Raw genomic sequence first — 18941 nt, forward strand, 5'->3', positions numbered from 1 at the left:
ACAACTTGATTTAAACTGTAATTACATTTGGCAATATGAAACACAAAGAGAAACCTAATCTAGTAAGGACATTTCAACAAGATTCCTGCAATAGAAAACTGTAGCTCCTTGTTAAAAGTATCTGGTGCGTTAGTAAAACAGCAGATAAACGAGTAGCTGGGAATTGCACTTTCCAAGGTCTGACAAAAGACTGCAGAAGAGGCTGTAAGCACAAGCTCAATCACTGTAATGTAGGAAGGCAATTCTTGTGCTTAAAAAAAATAAAGATGTAGAAAACAAAATGCAAAAATAAAATATCGAGTTTCAGCAGTGGAAAGCTAACTTGGAGGTCCTCAATATCCCATGCTTTCACATCACCCCATAGAAGGCCTGTTACTTAATACAGTACCACCTGAAAAAGAAGAAAAACAACAGCAAAAAAATATTCATTCATCAGATTAAGAAAAATCAAACACCAGCAATGCCACTTCTGTGTCCTGTTGGCTGGAAGTTGATCATCTTCATAGCAATATTAACTTTCCCATAAAGATTCTTTTTCTAACAAAAAAGGACAAAGTATTCCTAAACACCTATTAAAGGATAAGCTACAATGCTTAGTAATAATAATTAAGTCAGTAGACAAGGTGAAAAAACTATTACAGGGGTTATTGATACTTTAGTCTGTAGAAGTCTTTTTTTTTTTTTTCCAAAAATATAATAACCAATCACTCTTAGTGCTGGAAAGGATCACATGTAGAGATGGATGGCCTCTTTCAGCCATTTCTGTGATCTCATTCCAAAGCAGCAAATTCAGCCTCATGGTCTGAAGTGCTTCTTCTACTTGTATTATCTCTTCCTCTCTGAGAGCAGAAGGGAATGCTGGAATTTCCTCAGAACTAATTCTGCTCTTACGACATTCCCCACAAAACATTCCTGTAGCGTTATAGTCTGTAGGGAGCCTTCTATGCATCCAAAATTTCTCAAATTATGAAATGGTTTACTGAATTACTGAAATGGATCAATTGTTAATGACAGCCTTCAGAACTGGGGGGAAAGAGGCAAACTGACAAGTAGAAGAGTAACATTTTGAGGATTTTTCCTCTCTTGTATCATTATACTCCTGTATGGAGAATAGTGAAAGTTCTCTTGTAATTTCTTTTTTCATACTTCCAAGGCACAGCTCTGCTGTCTCAGCTGAGGTAAGTGAGAAATTGTTCTCATTAGCAAATCAGTACTAACAAATGTTAAAACTGTTCTTGGTCAGAGAGACATCTAGATCCATTTTTTGGATTCATCCTTTGGCTCACTGGGAGGCATTTTGCTCTGGCTAAATCCCAGGTCAGAAGTTACCTGCCTACCCCATCCAAGGCAGGACTTGTCGTTTCTTCCAGGTTGCTCCTCAGGAACCAAAAGTCTTGCTGTCCTTAAAGCCAAGAAGAGAGATGTTACCTAACTCTGATAGAGTGTGGGGGCATATGTGTTATCTGAATTTGTTTGTGAAAGCCCTGAGCAGCTTTTGATAGCTACCGGGAGGTATGCTGTAAACTTTCTGTAATGAATACTTGTAGACATGAATGTTTGTGCATACCTTTACTATAAGAACAAGTTCAAGCCTGCACCATTTAGATTGCCTACTTTTCAGAATTGCACCTCTCTGAGTCTCTTCTCTTGAAGAAGACTTCATGTGATCATTGTGTAAGTTGGAAGTATTTACAGATAAGCATTACGTGACTTTTCTTAGTTGAAGCTGAAGATGTTAAAAATGCGTAATTTGTTCTCAGTTGGAAAAGCATTTAATAATAGGTTTGATTTGAAAACGTTGATCTTTAAGGTCTCCTTGTTGCAAACTGTATTAGAAATGAGAAAGGATTTGAGTATCAGTACTTCAGATAAACATACTGACTTCTTTAGGTGGAAAAGTAATCTCTCTCTCAGACAACTCTAAGCAAGTCTGATAATATGATAACTATTTCTGTGGTATATGTATTTTTAGAACTGTCAGAAGGCTGAGAACAACAGTCAAGTCATGCTTATCTAAAACTGTATTGATATATGCAATAACTTTTGTCTCCAGTACCTTTGCTTTTTTAATTCTGAACAATTACATTTTTGCAACTTGTGGAAAGGAATGTGAAAGTCTAATTTAAGGTCTCCACGCCGTCAGCAACCTTAGATGAAAAGATCCTACTGAGTGTGTAAAGTGTGTACGTGGTGGCTTTGTTTCAGGTGAGGAAAGGGCTGGAGTGGTGAAAAAGTGTTCTAACTCTTGTTTAAGGCACCAGATCAAAAGAATAGATAATAAAGATCTCTTTTGTCCCTCTATCTTCAGACTCCAGCAACCTGTTAAATGGCGAGCCCAATGTGCTTTAAAGGCTCTATAAGAGATCCACTATAGGACTCCAGATTGAAGATAGAGAAACGGTATCAAGAGTGCTGGTGTTTATTGTACCCATATAAGAATGGTCAGAATGTTCTTTCCTCAGTTCTGCTGTTGCCATGATGAACTCAGGATGCAAGAGGGAAAATTTCAGACGGCATCATTTATGAGATCAGCTGACATAGCTGGAAGGAGCGGGCCAACTTCGAAGCACAACAATTTGTCTTCAGTCTACTCTACAAGCAGAGCCTTCTCCACCCGGTATAGTCTAACAGCTATTTTGAGTTGTAATTTACCTATGTTAATCAGTTAGGCAGTTTATCCAATTATGTGACACACACTAAAACAAATTGAAGGCAGTGTTTCCACACATGCTATTTGCACACTGGATGGGAATTTACAGTTCCAAATGTAGTGCCTATGAAAAGGGTTTGGAGTCTACAAAGCTTCAGTTCCTTATGGCACCAAAACTATTGCACGTACAGAACCCATATCTCCATCACATTTGGCAATAATGCCCAATTACTCAGTACAGCCCACTGAATCACCAAAACCACTTCCTGCCATGGACTTTCCTGTAAATCACCTCTCAAATACTGACCAAGCCCAGCCTTGCTTAGTCGTATGAATTCATACCCTAAGGTGGTGTGACTGCAAGCACAAACAGTGTACATCTGTCATTTCAGCTCAGTTAGTAATCCAGTTGCTTTCTGCAGAATTAAGCCTTTCTCTCAAGGCTGTCAGAAAATGTAGTCTTATAAGGAGGGTAACTAGTTAAACAGTAGTGCAATAATCTGAATAGAGTGTATAGAAATACCAGCATTATTTCTTTTACTTATTCTGGTCAGTGATGAAAAAACATGGTGCACAACACTGGTAGATGTTGATGGTAATTTCCTATTCTGACTGCTTACTAGTTATCTATTATTAAAATTTAGAAATGAAGACCTAAAAAAGGGTAACTGATGCCACTATGGGGTATGAACGAACATAGGTTTCAGGAGTTACTCAGAGTCTTTGACAACATTAAATAGAGACAATCTTTTCAAGATAGAGTGTTTAAATTTAGGTACTCAAATAAAAGATTGATCTCATTAATGTTTATAAATATCTTAATTGTGGGAGTCAAAGAGACATGGCCAACCTCTATTCAGTGGTCTGTGGGGACAGGACAAGGGAAAATGGCCATAAGCTTCAGCATAGAAAGTTCCACACCAATATGCAAAGGAACTTCTTCACAGTAAGGGTGATGGAGCACTGGAACAGGCTGCTCAGGTAGGTTGTGGATTCTGCTTCTCTGGAGATATTCAAGACCCACCTGGACGCCTACCTGTGCAACCTGGTCTAGGGAGCCTTCACTGGCAGGGGGGTTGGATTTGATGATCTCTAGAGGTCCCTGCCAGCCCCTACAATTCTGTCATTCTGTGATTCTGTGAATCTGCCTAAGCTGAGTTTAGCTAGGCCGATTATAGGTATCCAGGATCACATTTCCGGAAGTGCGGAACTCCTACAGCTCCTACTGATTTTAGTCAACATCTCTGACAATCACAGCAGGAAATCTGAAAATTATGGTCTATATTTGTATTTGAAAGAATGTAATAAGTTGACACAGATGCAGGATTCTGTTGGGGCATATCCTGCTCTCTGCCTACAGCTTGAATAAATATGCTGTTCGCAGGACTAATATGAAGTATTCTTGCCTCCCAGCCATGAATATGAAGCAGCACAGCTGCTGCTTACAGCCTGTGTGCTATTGTAGTAGGGCAGCTGCTGTATCCTTCAGAGAAGGGTGTTGCCTCACCAGTAGTTCCTCATGGTTATGGAAGCATGTCCCATACACTTGGTGTTCTCCAGCTTGTTTCACCTTGAAATATCATGTGCAGTGATTCCAGGCAGCTTATATTGACCCAGAGCTCCACGGAAGGCACGAGGTGCTCCCAGGCTCCCAGGCTCCTGTCTCTCACACATAGCAAAGCTATGCAGAGTTCTCTACAAATCTCATAGGTATACTTAAGCACTTAGAGCAGGACTCTAAGGGGGGCTATAAGAAAGAAGGGGACAAACTCTTTAGCAGAGTCTGTGGTGATAGGACAAGGGGAAATGGTTTCAAACTAGAATAGGGGAGATTTAGATTGGATGTAAGGAAAAAGTTTTTCACAAAAAGGGTAGTGAAGCAGTGGAACAGGTTGCTCCGAGAGGTGGTGGATGCCCCATCCTTGGAGGCACTCAAGGTCAGGTTGGAGGGGCTCTGAGCAACCTGATGTAGCTGTAGGTGGCCTTGTTCATTGCAGGGGACTAGATGACCTTTAAAGGTCCCTTCCAACTCAAACAATGTTGTGATTCTATGAAATAAGGTTGAATTGGAGCCTAACTTCTGTATTTTCACACTCAAGATTTGGTGCTGATTATAACAAATCTGTAAGGTTAGTACAATAAAAAAGGTATTTTCTGTCCCATTTCCTTTTGCAGTTATGCTGAGCAAGACCTCTAGCCCAGTGCATCAGCATATAAAATGAAAGAAAATTTATAACACCACGATCTTGCTACACTTACCACGAATGTATCACTCCCCCACCCCTCCGTAAATTACTTTGCTGGAGGCTACATCATTCCCTCTGAGCAGCACTCCGGGAGCTGACAGAGGCGTGAGGCACGAAGCCTCCCCAGCGCTGAGCTGCAGCATGTTGGGCGGCCTTTGATGCGAACTGGTTGTGCTGGTTCCCGGCGCCCCGGGAACCGGTCCGACAGGCCTGTTATGCCAACAAATTCTGGTATGATTCCACACTCTCCAGAATGCAGAAACCTGCCCAGCCAGTTAAATGAAAGGCATATTAGGTTATCCATTGCACATTGTATATATCCTAGGTGCAGCAGATCTCCTCTCGGCACTCTCTAGTGTGGTCCACGGTGGCTTCCTCATCTTACTTACGCTTGAGGTTTGTAGCTGGAGGGGAAGTCAATAGTAAACATTTATCACCCCGATCAAGAGCAGAACTTTGCACAATTCAAAGAGAAGGGTGAGTTTTGAAAGACTTTATTTAAAATTAATTTAAGATAACCTTAAGAAAAAAATTATTTGATGCTTGAAATGGTATAATGGCTATCTCCTTAATGTGTCTGGGTACTGCCAACCTCTGTGGTGCTTGGTGACAGGATTTTGGGGAGAGCAGCTTTTTGACCCTTCTGTGTGCAGCTCAACATCTGTCTGCAGGAGTATTTACTGGAGACAGTTTAAGGAACTAAGCAGGGATTGAGAGAGAAACTTCACTGCCAGTGACTGAGTACACTGAGCATGTCACAGGAGTGTTGCCTCTTGGTCTCCTCTTTAATACAGTGTTTTTGTAATCCCTTCCTCATACTAACTCTTGCTGTGATGAGGCATAGTGCAACTACAGCAAGATGTGCTGTTACCAATTCTTGCTGGATTTTTTTTTAATTATTCCGTTTTAAGAGATGATTAAATTAAAACTTGATTTACATGTTCAGAATTGGCTTCCTGGTTAAAATAGGAAATGTACTTGTCATTCTTACCGCTTCCTTTCTACATACTTATCAGAAGTTTTCCCGTTTAGAACATACTGAGTAACGGTGGTGGCAATGGTAACAAAAAGCAGACCTAGGCATAAAGAGTAGGCAGACCTGAAGATTGTACCTGTATCAGCAAGTGAATCCTTTCACAAGTATGGTGTCAAATAAGAAAAATTAAACAGTGTGAAAACAAAAGCTGTGGAATCTGGTAACTGATTAACTACTGCAGCACAGAAGTACTTGCTGAGCTGAACAGAAAGGAATGAAGACAGGTTTTGTCATGCCTGTTAGGACAAAATAACTCTTTACCTTAAGTAAATGTGAATATTCTCACCGTCCACGTAATTGCATTTTTGAAAACCCTTACATAGTTACTTGTGTCTCCCTGGGAGTCTTAATTTAGTTTAAGTGAAATTATTACAAGTTTTGTTAAAAATATAAATAAATCAGTGTTCCCAGTGGACATAAGCCACTAGATACAGAAAGATCTGTACAGGATTAAGCAAGAAGTTATAGTAGTCACACATCAGGAAGCTTCAGTTATGGAGGTATTTACTGCCTGCTATTTCCAGGCTGATGAAAAATGAATATTATTATCCTTCTGTAAAGTACCAATAAAAAAAATCCTTCTAAGCAGCTAAAAAACCCAATGAATAGCAGATCAAACCACTTTCTCATTAATCACATTGCATCTCCCTGTTAAAACTGTTCTTCAAAGTGTGGGTAAACAGAAAAGAACACAGAGATTCCCTAAAGTTTTTGCACTTTCACAAAAAATTAAACTATTTTTTAAAAAGTTTAAATTTTATCTTCATTGTTGATTTTCCTATTAAATACAGAAGGAAATTTTGCTAAGGAATAAACTGGTCTCCAAAGAAAACAAACGTAACTGGCTGAACTTCATGGTTTGAGCAGAGACTCTCTGTAGAACCTATGAAATGCTACAAGAGAGTTTTGATTTCTAAAGCTGCAGGGTTGGAACACAGTACATCTTTAAAAATTCAGACCAAATAAATCAGCTTTACAAAATACTGCTTGCCATCTTCCCTCTCTGCAGTTTGTGTGTTCTGCTTTACTTGGGCTTTCCTTAGCTGCTTTTCTGGGGGGCTTGGGGTGGGGGGCTTGGAAGGCAGGGGCTGTTCTTTGGAAATTCTTTCCCCAAAAAAGGTAAGTAAAAAGTTTGCTGTTTATTGTTTCTCTTTTGATTTTTTCCTGTCCTGAATTCTTGTTATTCACTACAGCAGAAGGTAGATGGCATGATTTTATACACAGACCTGTAAATGTTTTACTTCAGCCTCCCAAGCTGAAATAGCCTTACAAGGTTGAAATATATATGCAAAACTATTCAACACTACTCATGACAACCTGAGAAACATCAGTAAGAGCAAAACATTTCTGCATGAAGCTAACTCAAACAGGTCCTCTCTTTATAGTTGGAGGACCAGGAACACTGCACTGTGGTCCTGAAACAGAATCCCTCTGATCCTGGTATGTTTTTTTTTTTTCTCCATCAAGACTCTCTAAAAGACCTGAGAGCTTCAGCTGAACAAATTCAGGCTGTTTCTAACCACAGATGAGCAGGGAAAGCACTTCAAAGAAGAGAGTCCCTTAAAGTGAACATTGTTACTGGCATCAGGGAATTTGATCTTGGCTCCATTTCAAAAGTGGCTACGCAAGCAGCTTGAGAAGAATCACATTCAACTAGTGGGGGGTGATGGAGTGGCAGAAAAAGCAAATAATACCAGTGCCAGACAGCAATGGTATGCTCTGTGTGCATTCCCAGATGTAAGAAATCATACCTCTCAGAGGACTGCCAGTTCCTGCACTCCTAGTTAAACCCTGTTCAGGGCGTTTAGGTAGCAGCTGAACTGCCACATGCTCCTATTCACCGCATCTGAAGCTGGGCTCCTTTGATGTCTTTATTGGCAACTGCAACATAAAGTTCATGAAATGAACATGCCTAGACGTTAAGCAACATATTAATCCCTCAGTGCAGGTCTGCAAGTCAGGGAGGTTGGGAGCACACTGGCCATGTATGTATATGTGCAATCTGCTAAGTCTTACATAAATAAATAAGGACTTCACCATTGTGTATATATATCTATACATACAGAAAAAGAGTGATATATTTATTGTTGTACTCAAAACAATTAAATATCTAAATTAGAGTTCCCCAATGCAATTCAAAGCTGGTTTTAATCTTTCCATCTAAATTTAAAATAATAGAAAAATGTAAGTTATCTGCTAATCTCTTTTAACCCTATTTTGTATGCATATGCAGTGGGCTAGGTCTTATCTGAATGCAGTGTTATCTGAATGGTTAGAGACGCTGATGCAGCCTCTGTGTCATCAAAAAAAAAAAAAAAAAAAGAAGGGGTCATAAAGGCTTTTCTTAATTGTTATTTTATCTGTGCTGCAAAATTGCAGTACTCTTACAATAGAATTTCCGTCATTAGTTGATTTGCTGTGATTAAATTAGATTCCCTTCTTCAGAGTTGCTCATGGATAAGTATTCTGTCACCTAGTTTAATGTGCCATATTATTTTGGAATCTGAAAGTGAGCCAAGATACTACAAAAAGTTTCGCCTCTGTTCAAGCTGAACAGCGAAGTCTTTTTTCCACAGTTTTATTGTCTGGGTGTGGTGTTTACTCTTAGGAGATGAATGAGATGAGTTCCAGTCAGACTAGCCAGCTTGAGGCATCCAGTATAAGTGGATGTGCAATATAAGACTCTTCAGTAGTTTTCTGGTACGTTTAATGAGCCAGGGATCTGTGCAGTAATTCGTGATCAAATATGTGATTATGAAATACATAAAAACAAATAAATCTGGAAGGGAGATAAATGTAAAGTTCAGCTGCTGGGCTTAATCCATTATCGCTTACTGTTATGCAGATAAGGATAGCACTGTAGAAGTCAATGGAATTATATTGCTGTAAAGTTCATTCAGCATGAGCAAATATGAAAATAAGCTGCTCATGGAGTTTATTGGGAAATAAAATCGATGACACTGTTTTCTGGAGCGCTTCCTATAAACAGAAAGAAAGATTTATGGTAAATCACCCAACGAATCAGGAAGAAGACAATTTTATTGCTACTTATCAGGTCTAAATATGTACCCAAGACACCTGTTTCTTTTAACTGTAAGGAAATGATTACTTTCCTACCTCACCAACTCCAAAAGCGGAATACAAAGCTGCCACTAAGATAGTTTTTACAGTGATTATTTAAGAATATTGGAGCATCTAAGGCAACCTATCATGATAGTTCCTTCTGTAAGATGCATGTACTGAAATTATAATATACCAAATTTATAATGTAAGTAATCTGTTGCTAAGCTACTGAACACTGAATTTATTTTAAGTTAGTTAGAAAATAAGTGGTTAAAAATGGTGAGGAATTAGTGGAAGAATTAACTACAAGATTTTTGAAATACTTCGAAATTCAAGGTATATAGTTGATGGGAAACTGAGAGCATTCTCAACAGAGATGAACAACATATTTGAGTCTACTTAATCACTGGTCATCAGGACTCCTGTCTGACAGTATTTCAAGATACCTCAGAAATGTTCAAACGATATCTCAGATCCCATTTTACTTATGCTGTAGCTCTGCATTTATCATACCTTCTGGAGATTTGGGTGATCTGAGTAATGTAACAAGATTAAGGTGAAAGTGCTATTAACATCTATTGAACACCTGAACAACTAATACTGTAACTAGGTTAGATATCAGGTTTGATTTTAGGAAAAGGTTCTGCACCAGAGGGCAGTGGGAATGGAACAGGCTCCCCAGGGCAGCAGTCATAGCCTCAAGCTGTGGAAGTTCAAGAAATAAGTGGACAATGCTCTCAGATATAGGGTCTAATTTTTAGGTGGTGCTGTGTGGAGTCAGGAGTTGGACTCCATGATCCGTGTGGGTCCATTCCAACATGGGATATTCTATGATTCTATGAATTAATAGACTGGGAAGCATGTGCTTGCAGCACTGGCCCTTCCAAACAGATCACCAATGTAAGGATGTCACTAATCTGTATATGTAAGTATTTCTACACATACTAAAATGGTAATGTGGAATCATGCAAAGGCAGAATAATATTACTGAAAAGCGCTGTTTCTATTTCATTACTAAGAATTATGAACCAAAGTCTGAGCGGATTACTTCATGGCAGAGAGCAGAGTTGGGTCCAAGGAAACAGAACATTCATCTGCAATTTGGGTTTAAAAAAAAAAAAAAAAAATTGGTAAAAATCTCAAGTGACACAAAATGTATCACACAGATCAGACAGCCTCTGCTGCCTAAAGCCATGCCAATTACATAAGCCAATTACATGGGTCTTCATACCCACATGATGCATTAAAGCACGCTTTGGGCTTCTCTGCCAAATGCCAGGGTGACAAACACACACAATCTGCCGAGATCAAGAAGGGGATAAGAAGCACTGCAAATACATTTGGTGTGCAAATCCCAGCAGCCAGCAGACAACAAATCCTGACACACACATACATCCCTGCTTTTCCATAGCTCTCCGTGCCGTCTACACCCAACCGCGTCCCGCAGCAACACCCCACCCCCTCAGACTCCCCACAGCGTCCTCAGGTCCCTCACAGCTCCGCTCTCGCGAGAGCGGCGCGGAACCATCGCGAGATCTGGCTTTGGCCCCTCCTCAAAGGCAGGGAAGGTGCTCGCTCTCTGCTTTTGCTTTTCCCGCCGTTTCCCGCAGAGCCGCCGGGAGCCAACCAGGTAACGGCCCGCACCCTCCTCCTCACCGCCCTCTGGTACCGGGCGCTGCGCTACAGCGCGGCCGGCAGTGGGGAGCCCCCCGCTGCCGGGGCTCGGCGTCGCCGAGTGGCCGCGTTTGTGGTGGGACGCCGGCCGGCTGTCAGGCGTTTGTCATGGCCGAGACGCACGGGGAGCTCCGTCTGTGGGCTGAGGGTACAGCGCTGGTGCCGTGCTGCTGGGTCAGAGGGTGAGGAAGGGCTCTGGGAGAGGTGTGCCCGTCAGCCCCATATGTGAGGGGGAGCTGGAGCAGGGGAGCGCGGCCCGGGCATTTTTGAGGGTGAAAAGGATGTTTTCTGAAGTATCTGCGGGTGGACGTAGGCAAATAAAGAGCATACGAGCCATTGCTGGTGCTACTAGGCCATCGGTTCCGTAGGGAAGCACTGTACGATGGCAGCATGCAAAGCGGAGCGTTTCAGCCACGAAGATGCGAGCAGAGTGCCGTCCAACTTGAGTTGAAGAGCTGTAGGCATTGCAGATTTGAAAAGGTAATTTTATGTTCTCTTATATTCTCAGTATAAGAATGTGAGCCAGTTTGAAATCAGATACTGAAATGGGCACTGCATTTTTTTTTTTTTAGAGATGTGGCATATTAAAGCTAATCTGGCAATGCCTAACGATTGCTGAATGTTCTGTCAGCTGCCATTACAGTATCTCAGTGTCAGTACACTGTAGAAAACATATGGTTTGAGTATTTCTATGTTATCAAGAGTAACGCTTAGTACCATTTATTCCATCATTTTTATTCCATGTTAAAGATGCACAAACTGAAATGAAAGCGACTTGCTTAACCCTATACACAGAGACGTGAGAAAGGGAATAGGAGCCAAGGCCTCCAGGTCCTAGACTAGGTCACTGACCACCAGTTTATCGTGGTGATAAGCTAAACCAGTAGACGCATTTGCAGGGAACTGAAGGACAGCGATTACATGAGTGTGTCTGTGGACACCCAGTGCACCAATTAGATCTGAGTACCATGTTTCCTCTGTACATCACCTGAGGGCATCATCTCTGCTAAGAAACCCTTAAAAACAAAGAAGAATTACAAGTAAGATTGTTTTATCTGTATAGGCAGTCTGGTTTTTAAGACAAAGCAACCTGGTAGTTATCCTGAACTACTGGTGTTTGGGGGATTTGTGAGTTCTGAGATTGATCTAGTTCCTTTGCATCATGGCGTAGGAATACTTTCAATGTAGAATCAGGAAGATTTCAAGGAGATCCGGGCTTCTCTTTGCAGGATAGTGTCATTTGAATCCCTACGTATGTAAAGAATGCATGTACACAAATGTATGTCTGATAAAACTTCTGACAAACGGTTTTACTAACAGCTAATCTTGGGAAGCGTGGGTTACTTTTAGAAAAGAGCTGCAGTTTTATGCAGAGAAGGAATAAAAACACAGAAACATCTTAATCTATTTTTAATTTGATAACCATTTAAGGGGTGGGGGGTAGAAGGGACAATTTTATAATTAGTTGCAGCACAGTATTTACATCTTCCATACTTCTAGTGTGACTGTCCATAAATAAGTGCAACTTGACAGGAATATAAGTGAGCTTTGCCTTTCATCCATGGCTGCATGTTATGCTCTGATAAATGCAAACATTGTCAATCTGTCGTTACAGGTGTACACCTGTCTTCAGAAACAGCTTCATAACTATGCTGCTTAAAACTTAACGTGTGAGAGCGCGCCAGTTCTGCAAACAAGTCAAATAAGTTGAGAGCAGAAAAAACAAGATGAATGCGTCTGGAGGAACTTGTGGGAGCCCTAGTTCTGCAGAACCTGCTGGAGATTTCTTCAAGGAACTGTGGTCCAAACTGAAAGAATGTCACGATAAAGAAGTGCAAGGTAAAACAGCTTTCTGTGAAAGCAGATTTTATCTGGTACCACTGGAGAGGTTTGAACCAGAGTACTGCTCCGTGTGCGTGGAACTAAATGCATTCTTAATGTCTTGTGTTATGACTGGATGATGACAAATGATCCTTACAGATTGACCACCTAAGCCTGATTTCACAGGGTCACATTTAAACTGCCAACAACTGTAATCAGATGAGATGCAATGTTATGTGGAGTCTCTTTGCTTGGGAAATGCTCAAATGGTGGCTTAGCTTTAATGTTATGATTTAAAATTAGCAGATCAAGTTCTTTTATTTTTTTTATTGCTTCAAATACATCAAAATGATGACAGAACAAACATCTGCATAATTTCACCTGACTTGTGCCAAATCCCACTGCAGATTAGAATTAATGAAGTGAAAAGTATTTCTTAAATTTTCAGTGTTCCACAATTTCTCAACATGATTCATAAAAATATTGCTCGTTCTTATATTATATTTTGTGACCTCTGTGATACTAATTTTACTATGGTTTGGCTGTTAGTGCCTTTCCATTCTTCAGCAGTGTGGGAAATTAGCAACACTCAAAGATGGATTATCGCATTGTATATTTATAATTGTAATATTGTTTCACAAGTAGTATTCATAACATGGACTAAAAATACTTTGTTGGAAGTTGTATCTAGTTATCTGAAGTCTCACTATCCATTTTTCTGAATGCAATTAGAACAGTATTTGCATATTCACAAGGACACTGCTATGCATAAAGTAGTGTTTCCATTAGGCTGAAATAGTACTTGAGTTTTTTGTTAATAATGAGCTTTAGTTGTACAAGTGGATCTTTATAGTCAGACCATTCCAGTAGCCTTGGTCATTTTCCCCAGCTTCAAACCTGATCTAGGTGTGACCATTTTTGGTCCAGTTAAATCACCACTTTTGAATTTTAAGAACTGTGGGGATTACTCTGTGATGTAGAGATGCTTCCTACCTCACAACTCAACAATTTGTAAGGCTGATCCTTCATGTTTTGTGTTAGTAATTAGAGAGAAAAAGAAATCCAACAGTTTGGTAACCTAAAGCAGAGAGATGCCAGGTAGTAGCTCTTTATTCCATTAAAAATAGCATGTGTAGCTGTATTAAAAATAATTTTATACTGTATCCTGAATCACAGAAAAAAATTACTATGTTCTTGAGATTTTACTTTTTTAAAAAAAAAAAAAATTTTGACTGCTCTTTTCAGAGTGGGTGTGATGTAAGCTACAGATAAATGCAGAATTACTGACAGAAGGGGATCTGGCAATCTGCGGCGTGTCTGAACAACTAAAACTCGAAAACCAAAAAGCTCTAATGTGGAGGGTGATGTTAAGTGACCCCTTCTCTAGTTTCTTGGGATGTGCAGCACGTGATTTAACATTTTGGGTTTCTTTATGCATATAAAGATGCTCTTTAGAATGTATGTTGGGTGGGGCCAGATAATTTTGCCACTAGGCAGACTTTTTCATGCCTAGCCCTTTGTCAGTGTGTCCCACACCGTGTTAGGTAAAATTAGGTCTTCTGTGATAACATCAAAGACATGCCTTAAGGAGAGTTAATTTTTTCAAAAGGTGGGGATCCTCTTATAGAAAATGTTACTGGAAGATATTTTAGAAACATCAAACAGAGGCTTGCCTGGACTTCGCTTGTTTCTGAAGTCTATAAATAAGAATTAAAATTGACTCATGAGTTTCCAATCTGAATGTCAGCAAAAATTTATTTTAAAGATGGTGGATGTTGAATTAAGTGAAAGTCAGTAGCTGGAGAAGAAATGCATTGTGTGTACAATGCACAGGGTACTATCGTGATGTAATTCTTTTTTTATTACAAATCCATGGAAAGCTGAATTTCTTTTTACATGAGAGCTTGACGTGATCAGGCATATTATACAGTCAATATGTATAAATATATAAAGAGAATACTTCAAACTCATACGTTCTTAAATGGGTTGCATTGATTTTTTTTCTGTTGCTGCGTTGTGAAGAGTGTATGTTTTTCTTTTCAACCGTGTTAGCTAAACAGACCTTGTCTTGCAACTTTTTCATTAGAAAGTGAAACTTTTTTTTTTATTCTCTTAAAGAAAACCTGAAAATTCCAAACTTTGGCTCTCCAGACAAAATAGGTAGCATTTTCTCTCAAAATCATTGTGACAAATAATAGGACTTCTACAACCCAGCTGCTGAAGGTATCGGGCATGGTCAGTGTTGTTTGACTTTTCATGGAATTCAAGCATGCTCAGCAACTTGGAATAATGGTTATTAAAACTATGCTTGCTTTTATTTATGGTAGCTCATACCAATTAGAAAGCAGTGTGATAATGCTGTTTTATAAGGTTGCTAATTTTTGCAGGTGTCTAACGCTTACATCTAGCTCAAAATAATCATACGGATGCTTACTGCTCGTGTCTTATCATGGTTCTTGGGGTTGAATTCAGATATGATTCTTTTTAGCGTAAAGCTTTCTATTTTCACATAGAAATGTGAGAGGAGAGTTGTGTGTACGTGATATAGCTTAATTCTTTTCAATTTTTTCCTTATCTGAAACTGATAATGGGGGGGAAAAACTGTAGTCCTTGAAGGAGAGAAAACTATGAGGAAAGCAATCTCATTGATTGCCACCAGTAAGAAAATGGCTAGAGACTCTTCAAAAATAAATAGTCATGGAAAACAGCTAGAAGGGAACGCAGGAGGTCGTCCAGTCAATTTCTCTACCCTTAAGGTAGGATTTTATCTATGTCACTGCTGCCAGAAGCTTGTCCAGCCCATTCCTAGAAAACTTCCATGACACATCCTGCAGGGTTCCTGGGCATTGTCCATTTTAAGAAGATAGAATTCTTGCATTTGAAAATTCTCCAGAACAGTAATTATCATGTCTATTAATTGAAATGTTACAAGTACATAATTTAGTCAACTTGCCATTTTTTTAAATATAGTGTCGTGTATTAAATCTGCCTAATGATAAATTAAAGAAAGTCTCCATCATCTTAGTGGAAACAGTGTCATTTACTAAAGCACTAGTGAGCTTTAGGTAACGTGAACTTACATAGTTTGTAGCTTGTCAATTTCATTGGATTGTTGTGTAAGAGAAAATTGAATTTGGAATGTAGATAGCATGGTTGCACATGGTTATATGCAACATTATTGTTAAATAAGGAAATGTGAAAGTTCTTTCACGTTGCTTAACAGTTGAAGGAAAGCTGTCTTAATTATCTTGGTTAAAGTCTCCAACACTCTGGAAAAGCAAAAATAAGAGATTACAACTAATGTAGTAATTCAGTGCTCTGAGAGAAATGTAACAAGCTGGTTTCCTGCCTTCTCATTGCAATCGTTTGAATTAAGAAAAAATGCAACCTCTAAGGAACTAGTTTAGTTCCTCCTGCATTCAGGTGAGAGGTGAGATTGTGTTACCTGCAGCACAGTACTGAGCCTTTTGAGTGCTGCCTCTTCAATTTGTGGCTCAGATTGCCAGTGTTACAATCCTGAATACTTGCTGAACGAACTACCTGTTCATACAGGAGATGCATTGTTGTGCAGCTTCATTCCTTCTGATGGGTGTGGAGCAGCATTAAAGCACCCTTTATAGGGGTTTTAATTGCAGATGCCTAATTGACTTAATGAATAGTAACTACTTAAAAAAAAAAAAAAAAACCCTCTTTCTGTGCCGATATGCATGACAGAACCTAACATCTCACAGGTGTTGAACACCTAGAAATAAAAGAAGTCTTGCCGTATTTCTCAATACTTTTTTTTTTTTTTTTTTTGCTTTTAAGCAGGAAGTGTATATTTTTAATCTCCATGTCTCACCGGCATCTTGTAGCAGTGATATGGGTTCATCAAGTTTTTGGCTGGCCTGGCCATTATGTTTTAAGTGTCCTGAGAAGCGAGCATTCTCAAGCAAGTAGTTTCCCCTTTGAGCAGATCCCAATCAAGTGTGGTAGGTGAAAGGAAAAAAAAAAAGAAGTCTGCTAGCAGCTTTAACCCACTTTTCCTGCAGTAAGAATGCACTGGATATGTTATTCGGTTTAAATTTAAAATTGAATAGAAGTTCTTCTAGAAGTACTCTGGTGCCATAATATCTTGCAAAAGCATTAGTCTTTTTGGAAGAAGGTTCACAAGGCGCCTGATGTTCAAACTCAAATTGTTCACAGCTTTTCACAATGTGAAGAAAATATGGTATTAGGGATGTTTCATAGCTTTCTGGTGTTTTACTAAAATTACTATTGCATATATAATGAAGAAAATGTTAAATAGCTGGGGTCTGATTACTTACAGCTATTTGTTCAGAATGGGAGTGGCCAGCTTGCATATGGATACTATTACAAATGTCACTGCATCCGGCTTAAGCTGGGCAATACTTAAAGCACCTTTATATTCCTGCCCCTGTGCACATCCACACATACCTAACACAATGCAAACAGATTGGCTGGATTGGTGTGTGCTGGCAGCTCATTCCTGAGAGCAGCATTTGTATTTGCAAACTCTATTTCTGCACAGAATGTAGATTTTTGAGTAAATGTACTTTAGTGGAAGAAGGGACCCAGCTGAAATATCATTCCTCAGTCCATATTAGGAGGTGGCTTAGAGGATCTGGTAGCATACCTCCAACAGAGCGCGCTGTCCTTTTGTACTTAAAAGCTTTAAAATATGTTTTTAGTTAGTTTCCCTCATGTATATCTGCTGTAGTACATTTTTTGATTCTTTTTGATTTTTGATTGCATGCTAGATTTCAAGTGTAGTATTATGCATTTATATATACACAGAATGTATTTTGTGTCATGTGTGCATAGGCATTGAAAATACATTGACAGTAGTTGGTATTCATATGTTTGTGGTTTGGCTTTTTCCCCTTTTTTTTTCCAAAAGGGTACTGTTAAGTGCAAATCTGAGTGCTAGGGGATTGTAATAGCTTTATTTGTTTCCAGGATACTGCAGAACATACCCAAGAATTGACTCTCTTCTCTCCAAATTAGTTATTTTCTCTCTTGTACATATGTCATTGGCAAAACAAGAGTTTATTTTATCCACTGAGTATGGTGTATAATGTGTATTTTTTTTTCTTTCCTCTTCTCAGGCTTACAACTGAAAATATCCAAGCTGAAAAAGGAAAGGTGCTTGTAAGTAGTGATGGCTGATGACCTAACTTATTAAAGCAGAGTCTAAGTACAATTAACGACCTGTTATTTCTATAAGATCAATTAAGGTATCGTGGATGATTCTTTCAGACATAGAAAATTCTGCTCACTTTAATAATTCAGCTGAAGTCATATAAAGATGTAAGCCACTCTTTATAGGAAATGACAAACCTAGTTTTCAGGTGACTTCCTTGAACAAATGACTGGTCAAATTTTACTATTTCCAGATATTTCTAGGATGCCCACCAAGGTTATTAACATTCCTGATTAGGAAGACGTTTTAAAATTTCGTTAAGATCTGTAAAAGAGAAGTGGCAAGACGAGACAACTTTATTTTTTTTTAACTAGATATTTGTATTTAATACATTTTTAATACATATTTATATTTTCTTAGTTACATTTTTCAAATTGTATAATTAAGTCTCCCTTAGGTAAGGAAAATTATGGCATTGTGTACTTTTTGTACAACAGTAGCTCAAGCAGTTATCTGGCATTTCTGACAGTTCTCTTATTAACTCCCAGTGTGCTTTGATCTCTGGTTGGGAGGGAAACAAATGCTTCTTTTTTGTAGTAGTGAAGTCCCTCTAGTAGATTTTACCTTCTGCACCTCCACCCTAGAGCGTGATGTAATTGCATCATGAAATAATACTGCCTTTTCCATGTTTACTTTATTGTACTATTGTACATATTCAGTTCGTTGTCTTCAGTTGTTACTGTTCTTCAGTAATTGTGTCTCACTTCCAGGAAAACCGTTCTTGTTTCTTCTCATTTAGCTTTTGGAAGAAATTGGCTTCAGTTGTGTTATGCTTGTGCATATGTTGCTCCCTTCCCTAGATAACTTCCAGTAGATAGCTAGAGAAAAATCTGTGATGGGTGAATGATGGGCTTACTAAATGCTGCAGAGAAGCTGCTAGAAGATAGCGGTGGCAGCTGAAGGAACAGTTCAGGACAGGATCACAAAAGGAAGGGTTAATGAATTGCTCCCAGAACAGCATTTATCTTACTCCAGTACCATGAGGCATCCCCTGCATTTACACACCAGTACCCAAACCCACAGCAGGGCTTACAATCCCAAGAATACTCATGTTGCTAACTCCGAGTTCCCCTACATGTGCACCTGCTCCTCAGGATCAAGGTTGGTCAAGTTTTGTGCGGTATCACAATAAATATATTTATTTTACTATATATGGATGAGCTATCGCAGTTATTCGATTCTTTTTCAGTTAGCACATGGTGTTATGATTTATACTTGTACCTGCTACATGTACTTTCCTAGGGGGGA

General features: G+C 39.2%; 1 protein-coding gene and 1 long non-coding RNA gene across 8 annotated transcripts in view; one reads left to right on the forward strand and one right to left on the reverse strand.

The window, feature by feature from the left end:
• RBBP8 (RB binding protein 8, endonuclease) overlaps positions 5184 to 18941 on the forward strand; it is a 38754-nt gene continuing 24996 nt past the window's right edge. Inside the window, exons 1-4 of one of the 7 annotated variants that reach the window (XM_021389010.1) lie at positions 10514 to 10625; positions 11038 to 11149; positions 12285 to 12508; positions 17599 to 17641. In XM_021389010.1, the coding sequence (XP_021244685.1) occupies positions 12397 to 12508; positions 17599 to 17641 (155 nt within the window). In that variant the 5' untranslated portion in view covers positions 10514 to 10625; positions 11038 to 11149; positions 12285 to 12396. Of the gene's footprint in view, positions 5374 to 10513; positions 10626 to 10867; positions 11150 to 12284; positions 12509 to 17598; positions 17642 to 18941 lie in introns of those variants that run through there. The other 6 variants (XM_021389011.1, XM_021389012.1, XM_021389008.1 and 3 more) reach the window with 6 other exon arrangements.
• LOC110394939 lies at positions 8272 to 10474 on the reverse strand. The gene is made up of 2 exons (XR_002436046.1): positions 10389 to 10474; positions 8272 to 8911 (listed from the first exon to the last, which is right to left on the reverse strand). It is a non-coding gene; the product is annotated as an uncharacterized LOC110394939 (long non-coding RNA).

This window comes from Numida meleagris, chromosome 2 (genome assembly GCF_002078875.1).
Source record: "Numida meleagris isolate 19003 breed g44 Domestic line chromosome 2, NumMel1.0, whole genome shotgun sequence".
In the NCBI taxonomy this organism is placed as follows: Eukaryota; Metazoa; Chordata; class Aves; order Galliformes; family Numididae; genus Numida; species Numida meleagris.